At 53.4% G+C, this 13384-nt stretch overlaps 1 protein-coding gene across 1 annotated transcript; it reads left to right on the forward strand.

Annotated features, from left to right (window-relative positions):
* On the forward strand, window positions 1-13330 carry CDC25A (cell division cycle 25A). The gene is made up of 16 exons (XM_065055029.1): window positions 1-345; window positions 2497-2582; window positions 4289-4343; window positions 4993-5028; window positions 5173-5209; window positions 5599-5700; window positions 6683-6790; window positions 7581-7694; window positions 8314-8388; window positions 9019-9171; window positions 9479-9571; window positions 9933-9995; window positions 10094-10192; window positions 10908-11038; window positions 11397-11508; window positions 12879-13330. The coding sequence occupies exons 1-16, from the start codon at window positions 194-196 to the stop codon at window positions 13017-13019; spliced, it is 1557 nt and encodes a 518-aa protein (XP_064911101.1). The 5' UTR covers window positions 1-193; the 3' UTR covers window positions 13020-13330.
* The last annotated feature ends 54 nt before the right edge of the window (window positions 13331-13384 follow it).

Here is a 13384-nt window from a genome sequence, read left to right on the forward strand (position 1 = left end):
CCTACTGGCCAAAACGAGCGCGGTGGGTGGGGAGATTTGAGAAAAAACACCCGCCCCCATCTAACGTCGCGCAGAGCCGGGTTGTGATTGGTCGGGGGGAAGTTTGGCGCCAGCTTTGGAGCGGGCGACGGGTAGCGGCGGGGGTCAAAGCAGTGCGGGCCGCGCTGACAGGCGGGCGGCAGCGGGTTGAGCCATGGATCGCGCACCGGGCGGTTCTCGCCGCCGCCGGCTCCTGCTTCTCTCCCCGGCTTCTCCCGCTTCGCCCGCCGTGGTCAAGTCTCTCTTCCCTGCCGACCTCTCGCCGGTTTCCGACCTCCGCCTCACCATGGAGCAGCTGGGACGCGGGTCAGTCGAAGCGCGGGCACCTTCCCCCCCTGCCCCCAGACTGAGGGTCTCTACCGCAGCGAGGCCTCAAGGGCCTGTTTTCCCCTCTTTTCCTCCCGGAGACCGAGGGGACCCCCCCGCCTCCCGCCATGCGAGGCCTCGAGGGCCTCTTCCCCCCTGCAGGCCCGGAGGTCTGGGGCAGCTCTTCTCCCACCATTTCATTAAAAACCCCCACAAGTCCGTTCCTACATTGAGGAACTTTTCTCCTGTTCCCCCCCCCCCCCCCGCGAGCCCTCAAGGGGTTCTTATACCTCCTCCCCGCTTTCAGAAGCCACCTCACCTCCCCCCACCCCAAAAACCGACCCGAGGCCTCGTGGGTCTCGTCTCCTTCCCCCCCAGCCCCAAATGGAGGATCCCTGGGGGTCTGTTCTCTCCCCCAGCAGTGAGGCCCGAGGGGCTCAGCCCCATTCTCTCCTCCCAACCCCCCGTTCAACCTGAGGCCTCGGGGGTCTCTTGTCCTCCCCCTCCCCCGCCAAAAAGAAGCGAGGCCTCCAGGAGCTGATTCTCCCTGCACCCCCATGTTGCAAATCCGAGGCCTCCACAATTCCTTCACCCCCCCCTTTCCTGCCTCCGGCCCTGTGGAGTTCCCCCTTTCCCTCCGCCCCTAAATATCCCCTTTTCTCCCTAAGTAGCCCCAAATCTGTGCCACCCGTGCCCCACTGAGCCCCTGCCCATGTGTGGTGGTGTTTCCTGTGCCCTGGGCCCCTTCCCTGTCCCTCCATGTGCCCCCGTGTTCCCCTGGGCACCCGGCACTGGGCGCTTTCCCTTCTCTTCCCTCCCAGACCAACGCCGGTACCTCTGTCTGTCGTTCCTCTGTCCGTCCCACATCGCCTGAGCTCCTCCTTGCACACCCCTCGTTACCGTTTCACGGGTGGAAATCGCCGCAATCTCGGGCTCTGCCGCTCCTCTCCCCCGTAACCGTGCGGCTGCTCGGCCCGGTGTTGCTGTTCCTAGTCCCTAATTCCTTCATCCTGTTACTCCCACAGTAATTTCTACAGTTTGTCCCTTGCGTGGCTCCTGTTTCGCCCTGGTCCTCATGGCCTCCCTGGTATTTGCCCTTTGTTTGCTCTTGATATCATCCTAATTTCTGTAATCACTTGCTTTCTTTATGATCCCTGCCTCCTTCAGATTCCTGAAATTCCTGTAAACAACTCACACCAATCCCCCCCGTGTCCATTTTTTCTGGTTTGGGGGCAACTTTTGGCGCAATTTTTTGTTTTAATTAACCCACGTGATAGCGGAGCCACAGCGAAGTAGCTTTTCCCTTGTGGAAGGTGGTGCGGGGAAAGGCTACCTGCGATTTGCTAACTCTGCACGAGCAGCGTGTGTGTGACGTGGCTCCGGAGAACCCGGGGGCTCCCTGTGCCCCGCATCCCTCCAGCCCTTCACCTGCAGAACGATTTGCCTGCTCCGGTGGTTACATGAGCAGAAAAGAACTTGTTCAGTTCAGAATACAAACTCTGAGCGCTAACTACTTACAAAAACGAGTTGGAAGCGTGGTAATTTTTCTATGCAAAACGATAACTAAATGGGTGAATGCCAAAAGGATTGCGGTCCCAGAAGGACAATAGTACAGTTTGAGAGGTGCTAATGGGCTTCCAGGCACCTATTGCACATTTAAATTGTTTTCAGTCCTAGAGTTGTATTGCGGGGTAGGTCGTTCTGTTGTATTAGGATGTTCATTTGTGAAGGCAGAAGCTCAGAACAGGCTCTAAACCATTTCCAAAACCCCCTCGCGGTTGGTGTGTCATGAGAAAAGCCTGGTAGTGTGCGAGGTGAGTGGAAAGGCAACCAGGAGAATTATAGTCTGGAATTACACTCTCCCTGTGTCTCTTTTGGAAATCTGACTTCTAATATTATCAGCAGTGTGTGTAGGGGCTTAAACCAGAACAAACCAGGGTGGGGCTGCTGCGGGTGTTTGAGCGCGGTGGTGTCTGTACAGAGCACAGGGAGCGCAGCCTGCGGGGCGGCCAAGCTGCTCTCCTTGCGCTCGGCTGCTTTGGAGGCTCTCAGGGGATGATGCCATGTGCCATACGTTTACATCCGCACACTCCTGTTTTGTATTTCTCACTTCAATGAGCTTTTAAACCAAACTCCTGATTTCCTTTACAGTCAGCGTGAGAATGCCGAGCAAGACCTGGAAAACAAGAATACAAATGGTTTACAAAGAACAGTGTCGTCGGAATCCACAGACTCAGGTACAGCTTTCTCAATTAATAAATAACGAGCGAGGAAGGAAAAGCATCGTATCTTTACGCTGCTTCCCCTGCAAGCAGCTTCCAGGTCGGGCAGAGAACCAGCGTTTCCCACCCACCAGCCCTGCAGCCGCCTCTCACCCTTAGCTCTGGAAAGCAGGCGGGCAAACCCTCGCTTGAAGAGCTTCTGCCGGCCGTGGTTTGGGTGGTGGGTGGGGTGGCTTTTTGCTTTAATTGTGCTGAGATATGTTGGCAGTTGAGCTAACAGGGAGGAAAAACTGGTTCTGCCCCGGTCTGTGGCAGAGACGGCTCTTTCCTTTTCCCTCGAGCTGTGCGGCCGTGCTGCCCCGCCGTGCTCCGCTCCAGCGGGTTTATCGCCGCTGTTTCCTGATTGCCTTGGTGTTCTGCTCTGTCTGGAGGGGCAGCAGCTTGTCGGGCTGGGTCGCCCTCCCTGCGGCGGAGCCGGCTGCAGGTGGCGGCTCTAGAAGCGTCGGGGCCGTGGGCTGAAGAGCTGGGAGACAGCGGTTGTTTCCTCGCTGTTGGGGTTCGCTGTGTATCTGCATTCAGCTCCCAAGCGCCCCGGTTTGTGTTTCTGCCCCGTGGAGGGTGATGGCTTTGACGACAGTGAGTTGTCAGCGTGTGGTTTCTCTCCGTAACCTGTGCTAACCCGCTCAGCTCCAGGCTCTTGAGCAGGGTTTATCTTGTGGTTTGGGGTTTTCTTTTTGTGTTGTGTGTTTTTTTTTTTGTTAACACGAGCTGCTTATTTACCTGAAACCTGAGAAGCTGCATCTTTTAGTCCTGCCGCCTACTTTTTTTCCAGATGAGATGTTTTATCAGTGCAAACGAAATAAGCTGTTACCCCTAAAACCTACCTCGCAAACAACAGAGCAGGATACAGTAACTGAGCTTGCTAAATCTCCGCTTTCTCCTTGGCTTTTTTCCTTTTTCCCTTGTCTCCAAAGCCGATGTTCAGCGCTTCCAAACCACTCGGGATTAAGGTTTCTGCTCTGCTGAGACCGCTACCCTCACCTTAGTCAAACTAATTCTTTGTAGTTGGTTTAGGTCGCAGTCCCTGAAGCAGCAGCAAGTCCTGATGGTGCAGCGGGTCTCTGGAAGCTGCTGGCCCATCACGACACAAACCCCCTCGCAAAGCTGCGTTTAAGTCCCCTTGGCATCCAACTGTGCTTCAGTGCTCTGTTGCTGGGATGCTTTGCGTGCTTTGCGCTTATGAAGCGCTTGCCGTTATTTCCGGTCGCTAGCGTGCATTAAGAAGGACCTTTTCACTACTTTTTTTTGGGAACAAGCCCAGAATTTCTTCCCATGAAGAGGTGTAGCTAAAAGCACGGCTTAAAAAGCCCTAAAGGACTGAGTTGTTTGTTAAGATGTGTGTATGAGGGAATAAATAAATCTGGGGTATTCGGCGTTCTGTGGCAGTGCTCCGTTCTAGGTGACATATGCAGGGCCAGGGCTGCTTTTTCAATTTCTCCTGTTTCCCCCAAGCACTAACACTGGATTATCTATGGCCGAACCCAACAGTACGAGGTACCTGTGACTGGTGTTTCCCCCCGCACTGAGGTGAGGCTGCAGACGGGACTTTCCGCACTAGTTCCCGGTCTGAGCTTGGGGTCTTTGAGGAAATCTGTACCAGTGTCCAATGCTTCATGTTTCCCGGTTCCTGCTCAGCAGAAAACACCGTCTCTTCTCTGCAGGTTGTGCTTTGGATTCGCCGGGTCCCGCGGCCTCGGACGATATCATGGAGGAAACGTACGTGACCGTATTCTCAGCCCGACGTGGGTGTTGTGCGTTGCAGCACTAACATGAGCTCACGAGCAGCTTGGTGTGCTTTTTCCTTGTCCGGTGTGCGTGCATCAGGCTCTTCTCTCCCAAACCTCTCCTAAAAGTGTGTGCTCTGCAGCCCGAGACGCGAGGCTCCGTCTCGTTTGTGTCCCAGAGCGCTTAACGAGCGCTGGGTCTGAGTTAACGCGTTGTGCTCAGCACCTGGTTACAGCACTGGCGCCTCACCAGCCTGAGGCTGCACCCGCTTGCATGTAACTTGTAGTTTTCACTCAACACTTAACTTGTATTTATGCTTGTGGGTGCCGTAACTGATGGCGAGCGGTTGCTCTGAGCTCTGAATTTGCCCCTCTCAATTAGATTATTTTTCTTCTCATCTATTGTCCCCAGGGACGGGGGACAAGCGCCCCTGGTCTCTGATTTACTGATTTACTTCCTTCAACCCACCTTCTGGCCTAAACGATGCTGGAGAAAATTGGTGGAGGGAGGGGAGAAGGACTAAGTGTCATCAGGCAAAATGTTGGCTTCTGCTTAGCATAGCACTCCGTGGCTTAATACAAGGTTGATTTTCAGTGTGTTACCTTTCGGTGCTAACTGGGGATATCTCGCTTGCTTTTAGGTTTGAGAAAGCAATTCTTGAATCCAGCAGGCTCAAGTGAGTATAATTCTGTTTCAGCTTCTCTGTCAGCGACTGTTGTAGCTTATGGAGTTTTACTGGGGGGAAACAAAGTGACTTTACTCGTGTTACTGTCTTTTAAAACAAACTATTGAAATAAATCTTGGTTCTTTTTCGTTGTAGCCTGCGAATGCCTTTCAGAAGAATCCATTCACTGCCAGTAAGTGGGGGTGCTGTTGGTATTGTGTAAATGTTAAAGGATTTAGCATGTTAAGTGTTTTTAGTTGGATACACTCCATAACTCGTGAATTTTCTGGCTTCAAGAACAGCTGCTGTGCTACCTAATGAAAACAGTCAAAATTACAGCTTGTAAACTTGAAATCTCACTCACGTTGGGGTGAAACTGCTGTGACGTGGCTTCGTCGCTAATGCGGCAGGAGCGTTTTGGTACCTGTACCGAGGTGTCGGCATTAAAGACTCCTGCACGTAATTTGCACCAGTGTGTAGCCGGAGACCTTACAATCTTTATTAACTCATTTCTTGCTTAAAATGTTATACAAAGACCGTATTGCACAATCCTGAACTGGCGCTTTTCTCTGCTCGCCATAGCAAAGCCTCCTGGGGTCCAGCCCCGCTCTGAAGAGGAACCACTCCGACTCGCTGCACGGGGACGCTTCTCAGCTCTTGGAGCAAGAGGAGAACAAGGAGAACGTGAGTGTCTCTGCACGGTGCACACCCCTCCGGTGGGTGGAAAAGGCGTCTTTACCACTGCTGGGCCGTCCTTTGGACACAATAACACTTTGTGTGGATTGTCTCGGCAGTGAAGTGCAACAGCACCAGTTATAGCAACTGCAGCCTGATGACAGGTTAATAAAAATCCAGCAGGCCGTGCTGCTTTGTGCCGCTGCCGCGAGTCCTTTCAGGCTGCGGTACGGGGAGTTGTGTCCTCACCGCCAGCTTTAGGGAGCTGCGAGGGGCGTCTCCAGAAAGCTCTCGAGATGCATCACCTCTCCTCTTCCCACCGCTGGCGCGGGGAGCCCTGGTGCCTGGTGGCACAAACTCCCTTTTGCCAACTTGGTCTGAGAGGCTTTGCTGCTGGAAATGCCGTCGGTAGGACGGTGTTTAGTCCTGTTCTAAAGTTTTGATTTCCAGACTAACCTTTCTTTTTGAGATGACTGAGGCCATCTCTGTGAGAACAGATGCTGCCTTTAATTTAACATGCACTTAGAGCTAATGGCAATCACATCTGCTACAGCTAATGTTTGCTACCAGCTAGCTGCTTGCATTTTCCATCCTCCCTTTTAGTCAGTATACTGTTTGATTTTAATTTCAGTTTTGTTCACATTCAGATTCCTCCCTCATTTTAAATTCATTTTAAATTCTGCAGGTGTCAGCGGGCTGGGCTGCCTTTAAAACTGACTTATTTTGCCCAGAAGTTGCCTGAGAAAAGAAATAGAAAAGCCCTCAGCCTGTAGGTGATAACGAGAGGATAAAAGCTTGATGTTGTTAAATGAATCACTGTTGCAGCATCTTTAGTTTGAAAACATTTGATTCAGGCTATAATTGTTGGTAGCAGGGAAGTTAAATCCAAAACATCAGGTAGTTTTAAAGAACCTGGAGGATAAAATGGTCCTAGCAGCTTACGCTGTTTGTAGTTTTGGTAAAATGATCACTTTGCTCTTTTTTAATTCAGGAATCGTTTGAGTTTAAGAAGCCAACCAAACCAGCTTCCCGCAGCTCCGTGCATGTCCGTGACAAAGGTGCTCCTGGGCCACGGCACAATTCATCTCCAGCTCCCGTGGTAAGTCCAGCCCTCTTTGCAACTAATTCTCACCTCATCCTCCACATACCTGCTGCGTGGGAGCAAAAAGAATTGCATCACGAGTCTAAAACAGGGCTTGTTAATCACCACTGCTCAGGAGCCAAAGAGGAAAACTGCCCTGTCTGCCAACCCCTCACGTTTGGCCAGAGGGTGGAAACGTGGATCGTTGTGTTGTGTGCCGGGCGAGTCACGGCAGAGCTGAGGTGCTGCACTACGCCAAGGGAGTATGGAAGAGAGCAGTTCAGCTTGTAATTGTTTTCACTGTCAATAAAGTAGATATTTGTAGCGAGGCAGATGCATTTGGAGCGATGGAGCCAACTGTGTAGATGCAGCTGAAGCTCGTGTCCAGATAGGACACGCAGGAAGAAAATATTACCTTGTTCATGTTCTGTTGCTTAGAAAAAGCAGCTGAAAGAACATGATGCCCCCAAACAGAGCTGGGGGAAATAAGTCTTGTCTCCACTCCTCCAGTCTGTCAGTCCTTCATCTTGTGCTTATCAGCTGTGGAGTCTGTGTTCGTTAAATTCCTGTTGTCACCAGCCGCTTCTCTCCTTTGCACCTTGGCTGGGTGGCCCTTCCAGAGAAGAGGGTTATTGCTTAACGAGGCTAACGAGGCTCTGCTGCTGGAGGGGTTTGCTCCTCGGTGTGTTGGAGGTGGTGGGACAAGCGCCGTGTTTTGAGCGGAACGGCATCGCCTCTGGGGATACAGCGTCTGCAGGAATGAGCGTTGCTAAAGTTAACCCTTGTTAAATTCACTGTCTTGTCACAGTCTCCCATGGGGGAGAACTCCAGGCCAGCCTTCCTGCCGCAGTGCTCTCTGCCTTCCTCCGAAAGCGAAGATGACGATGGGTTCCTGGAGCTGTTAGACGAGCAAGATTTGAAGGTACGTACAAAGGAAATGTGATAAACATTCCAAAATCAGTCTGCTGGCGGTGTGTCTGTGGGGCAGGTGTGTGCCAGCAGAAGGCAGGGTGGTAAATCAAGCAGCAAAAAGCAGGGAATCCGAGCAGATGCGTCCTCACCGTCTTTCTCAGCTCCCGCGTTCCCGTGTCTCTGTCGTACACGTGCTCTTTCCCAGCGCGGACACTGGGATTTACTCAGGTGTGAACAGCAGCTTTAGAGTCGCTGCCGTTCCCGTTGGTGGACGGGAGCTGCGTTACCGGAGAGAATTACTTGGACAGTTGGCATCTTTCTTTAGGAACTTGCTGAAAGAGCTACAGGTGACATTTGCCGTGGAGCCACTTAAACAGAAGACTGTTTCTAACTGAATTTGAAATGCTTAAAGCTTTGGAGCAACGTCATTGTCAATCAATCAATGAGCTGATAGAACTTACCTTCTCCAACATGTCTGGACTTGGTTCCATTATTTCATTGAGAACTGGACTAGTGACTGAGTCAAATTCCTGAACCTGCTCTGGGTTTGAGTTCAAGAAGAGTGTTTGCCCAGCTGTATTTCCAGCCCCTGCCGAAACGGATGAGAATGAGCTTTATTCTTTCCTCAGAACGACGAGGAGGTGCCATCCGACGTGTCGAGCCTCTGGACCGCGCCGCTGGTCATGAGGAGGACGGACAATCGGGTGAGTGTTCGGCGAGCACAGCAGAGCAGAGGCGGGACTGTGTTCCGCAGCCCTTTCCCTGCGGGACAAGCGACCTCACTGTCCCTGATCCCAGATCCCAAAAACAGCAAAAAAACAACATCTGGCACAAACCCCCTTCTGTGTTCTGGTGTCTGTTTACCTGGAGGACTTTGTCAGGGTGAAACAACGCTCCATGTGTGCATATATATAAAGGTATTAACTTTTTACGAAATCACTTCATAAATACAAGAAGATTGTAACTTCCCTTATCAGATACTTGTTGATGTATCTTGAATGTGTGTCCCACAGGCTCCTGTGGGATGCCTGTAGCTCAATCTTCTGACAATAGACTGTGAAGGGAGTTTAGAGCCCAGCAAAAAGCTCCATAATCTGCTGATAGATTGTCTGCTAATTAGTATAAATCACTCTGCCAGCACTTTGTGTTGCTTAGTCCTGTGCAGCAAGAATCGAGTGTGGCTGGAAATGCGGGTCCCGGGTTTGGGTGACCCCGACATCCTGCTCGTGCTGAGCAGCGGCAGCTTCTTCTGCAAGGCAAAGTGGTCTGAGGTTTGCTTGGTTTCTAATCCAGATCTTCGCTGGGCAGCTCTTGACGTCTCTCCCTCCTCGCAGGCCAAACGCTGCCGGCTGTTCGGCTCTTCGTCTGTGCCGAGCGCCGTGGGAAGAACCACCCAGAAGAGGATGGAGAGGTCCCAGGAGGAGGATTCGCCGGGGAAGAGCAAGAAGAGGAAAAGCCTGCCCGGGGTGCCCGCCGAGGATTCAACGGTGGGTGCCTGGGCCCCTGATGGTGTGATGGAGCGTTAATTAGGAGAGGATCTAATATAGGTGTCTAGTTAGTGAGAGGGAGGTTTTTGAGGTGAATTGCTGACCCAGGAAAACTGCATTTTCTGCGTGTAGTGGCTGGGGTTGCTGGTGCAGGAGTTGCATAGTCTTGAGCCCGAGTTTTGGCTTTATCCAAAGGGGAAGCTGAGGGGTCGCAGATCAGGGATTCAGAGTAGATTCTGGGGTTTTCTGTTAGGTTTTGGGAGAGCTGTCAGCACTCGGCACTGATCTCCAACCTCTGTTCCCCCAGAGTCTGAAAATGGTGAAGACGCAATCCTGCACCGCAGAGATCGAAAGCATTTTGGACAGTGACCAGAGAGACCTGATTGGGGACTTCTCAAAGGTAACCCAAGCCATTTAACTGGCCAGGTGGTATTTCAGCGGCCTCTCTGGGTAGCGATGCCTCAAACCAGCCGAGCAAAGCGCTTTACCAAACGCTCATGTCCACGTTATTTGGGGAGGCTGTGGGTGAGAAGGCTCCTTTCCGAGGGGAGGCACAACGCGGGTCACTTGTGCTCATTCAAAAAGATCCACCAAATTACTTAGGAGCAAAAAACGGAATTCTGTGCTTGAATTTTGGAGTTGTTAGCTTTAGCTCTTTAGTTTTGCTGAAGAGATTCGTGTCAATAAAGCAGCTGTTACGAAATTGACGGTTGGACACTCACGCCTGGGATTTTCTCGGTTAAATGCTGTCTGTTTTCTAGGGTTATTTATTCCACACTGTCGACGGGAAACATCAAGATTTAAAATATATCGACTCGGAAATGGTATGTGTCCCAGTAAGAAAAATCCTTCACTGGGGGAGGAGGGAATTAACCAAACCCAACACAAAACATCTCAACCAACCGAACTCTGTGTTTCTCAGATTGTGTCTGTGCTGACGGGGAAGTTCGCGAGCTTCATCAAGGAGTGTGTGATCATCGACTGCAGATACCCGTACGAGTACGAGGGAGGACACATCAAGGTGTGTTGACCCCGTAAGAGCCACGTAGAGTTGTCTGGTGGTGCGAACTGGGGTCCCTCGTGGGGCTGCTCTTCTCCAGCGAGTGTCAGAGGCCCTGGGGATGTGACACGGATGAGACACTCAAGTGTCCCACTGGGATTGGAACAGGCAGTGCTGGAGTCACCAGCCCTGGAGGGCTGGACAGACGGACATGGGGTTCTCAGGACATGGGGCAGTGCCGGGGTGGGTTATGGTTGGACTTGATGATCTCGAGGGGCTTTTCCAGCCCAAACGATTCCATGATTCTCCCTCAAAGGAGGGAACGTTCCCTTTCCCTTCAGCGGAGGGTTGGCCTGGGTGGCAAGACTGTTCTAGAGGAGCCTCTAAGACACTCTGTCCAGCATCCAAATACCTAGGGAAGCTAAAATTAAAATATTAAAGTGAATTTAAACCACAGACCTTAAAGAACAAACGGCTTTGCCAAACAGAGTTGATTTTGAAGTTTGCTGCCTGAGCCAGCTGGCCGGCCCTCGCAAATGCCGTGAGACGGGAAGGGGAATCCAACCAGCCACAAGCTCTGGCTCTTGAAATGGGCACCTGGAACGGGTCCGGCCACCGGGGTGGCTGCTGGACTGTCCGTGATGTTCTGCTGGGGTTTGAGGTCGTGCTCCCAGTGGCTGGAGAGGGCGGACGGGTTCGTTCTGCTCCGCTCAGTGCGTGGGCTCTGCTGTCACAGGGCGCGGTGAACCTGCACATGGAGGAGGACGTGGAGGAGTTCCTGCTCAAGAAACCCATCCAGCCCTCGGAGAACAAACGCGTGATCATCGTGTTCCACTGCGAGTTTTCCTCCGAGCGGGGCCCTCGCATGTGAGTTACCGTGTCCTCCCCTCGCGAGGAGCTCGCTGGGCTGGCTGGGAGCGGAGCTTTCGGGTGGCACCGCTTAGCGTGCCCCTTGATGTGAGGTTTATCCCAAGTAGATGTTGGTTGTCACCTCTGGTGAGGATGTGACACAAACTATGACGTGGGTGAATTTGCCTGGGATGCCGAGAGATGGAAAGGGAAGGAAAACCAGCTGGCCATGGCTTCGCAGCCGGTGCGGGCGTCAGCACGTCCCCGGTGGGCAGAACCTGGTTCTGTGACCCCGGAACGGGGAGTTTTGGGTCAGCGCTGTTTGGTTTTGTTGTTGTTGAATGTGAGATTTACTGCGGGCTCGTTCCTGCCCCAGGTGCCGCTTTGTGCGGGAGCGGGACCGGCTGGGTAACGAGTACCCCAACCTGCACTACCCCGAGCTCTACGTGCTGAAGGGCGGCTACAAGGACTTCTTCTCCCGGTGCCGCGTAAGTCACGGTCTCTTAAACTCTCCTCTCGCCCTCGGGGAGGAAACAACAGATCAATAGCTGATGTATTCACACTGATCTCTTTGGAGCGGGGTGTTTTTCCTGGGGTGGCTTGTCCTGCTCTGTTTCTTGGTGCTGTCCTGCACTGAGGGCAGTAGCTCTTTGCAGCTGAAAGGTTTTTGCACTTATCTCAGGAGTAAAAAATATAAGACTGGTTTCTGCCCTTTGAGAACAAGTTCAGAATGTCCTTTGATTCAGGACGGCTCGGCCTGCGAGGACCGGGCGGGCAGAGAGCCTGGGCGGTAATTGCTGCCAACCTGAAGTCTCGTACTGCACTGAAATGTAACAGCAACACTGAAAAACACAATCTTTGAGTTTTCAGCCTCTGATTTGGAAAAGGAAACCCAGCAATGCCCCCAGCTCTTCCCAGCGCCGCGTGTCTCATGTCACTTGGCTTCTGCTGCATTGGCATTTTGGCGACCAAGCTCTCTCTCTCTCTCCAGCTGCTTCTCCCTCCTGCTCTCCCCCATCCGCCTGTGCCCCGACTGTCACGTCAGTCCCTCTCCAGCCCCGCGCTTTGTGTTTTCTTTGCTGTTCTGTGATTTGGTGTGTTCTCAGCCACATATGAGATACCTGGCGTGGGGCTGCCTGTGGTTCCCGGGGATGTGTTGTGCCTCCCAGCGCTGGGGCAGCTGTGGGGGATCCCGGGGTCGGTGTGGATGGTTTTGGCTCCCCTGCGGCTGAGAACACTGAGGTTTTGCCGCTGGTCCCTGCCGAGGTGGCAGGAGCAGGAGCCTCAAGGTGGCAGCAGGGACCAGCCGATGGCAGCGCGGACCAGCGGCCTGGCGCATCTGCCGGCTTTTGTGCCCTTTGTGCCAGGCCCCGGGCTCAAACGCTCCTCAGCTCTGCGCGGCTCGCGGCGGGTGCTGCACCGACTGAGCTGGTGTATCAACGGCTGCTGGAAAGTTCAGAGTGAGAGCTGAGGGCTGGGCGTCCTTCAGGTTCCAGCCACTGCTTTTGGAGTCGCTGTATCCCAGATATCACCGGGGTTTGTGCAGCAGCGGTTCCTTTCTCCCAGAAAGGGCTGTGGGGCATTGGAACAGGCTGCCCAGGGCAGTGCTGGAGTCACCAGCCCTGGAGGGTTGGACAGACAGACATGAGGTTCTCAGGACATGGGGCAGTGCTGGGGTGGGTTATGGTTGGACTCCATCATCTTGAGGGGCTTTTCCAACCAAATGATTCTGTGGTTCTATGAGAGCCCTGCCCAGGGCGGGGGCTCTGGGTCTGTTGGTTGGGGTGGTTGTTGCTGGTGGCTGAAGGAGATCGCAGCTCCTGCGACGCTCCAAACAAACCAGCTTCTGTTTCCCCAGAGCTTCTGCGAGCCCCAGAGCTACCGCCCCATGCACCACGAGGACTTCAAGGAAGACTTGAAACGGTTCCGCACCAAAAGCCGGACGTGGGCCGGCGAGAAGAGCAAACGGGAGCTGTACAGCCGCCTCAAGAAGCTCTGAGGGCTGAGCCGGGCTCGCGAGGACTGGCTGCGGTCCCGCTCGGGGCCCCTGCTCGCCCGGCGGCGCTGGGCCCAGGGGGACACCAGCACCCGCGTCCCGCCGGGGCGGCTCTTGGCAGCCACGCTGCTTCGTGGAAACGGCTTCTCGTCCCTGTCACACCCACAGAGCGCCCGGGGAGCGGGGACGCTGCCCTGTGCCACCGCGGGTGCGTGCTGTGAGCAGGGAGGGTGTTTTAGTGCCTGTTATTTTTTAAAAAGCTGTATTTTATTTAAATATAGTCAAACGAAGCTAACGCCGCTGCAGTTGAATCATCTGGATTGTACTGAGACTTTGTTCTTGCCGCCTGCCGGGGGTGGGAGGTTGAG

This window comes from Columba livia, chromosome 2, assembly GCF_036013475.1.
Source record: "Columba livia isolate bColLiv1 breed racing homer chromosome 2, bColLiv1.pat.W.v2, whole genome shotgun sequence".
In the NCBI taxonomy this organism is placed as follows: domain Eukaryota; kingdom Metazoa; phylum Chordata; class Aves; order Columbiformes; family Columbidae; genus Columba; species Columba livia.

What these genes read in the sequence shown, in the direction of transcription:
- CDC25A (XM_065055029.1), top strand. Translation starts at nt 194, where the DNA reads ATGGATCGCGCACCGGGCGGTTCTCGCCGCCGCCGGCTCCTGCTTCTC. An exon ending in AAGAGGAGAACAAGGAGAAC is followed by an intron (nt 5,701 to 6,682) that starts GTGAGTGTCTCT and finishes TTTTTAATTCAG; the next exon opens with GAATCGTTTGAGTTTAAGAA. An exon ending in ACGAGGGAGGACACATCAAG is followed by an intron (nt 10,193 to 10,907) that starts GTGTGTTGACCC and finishes CTGCTGTCACAG; the next exon opens with GGCGCGGTGAACCTGCACAT.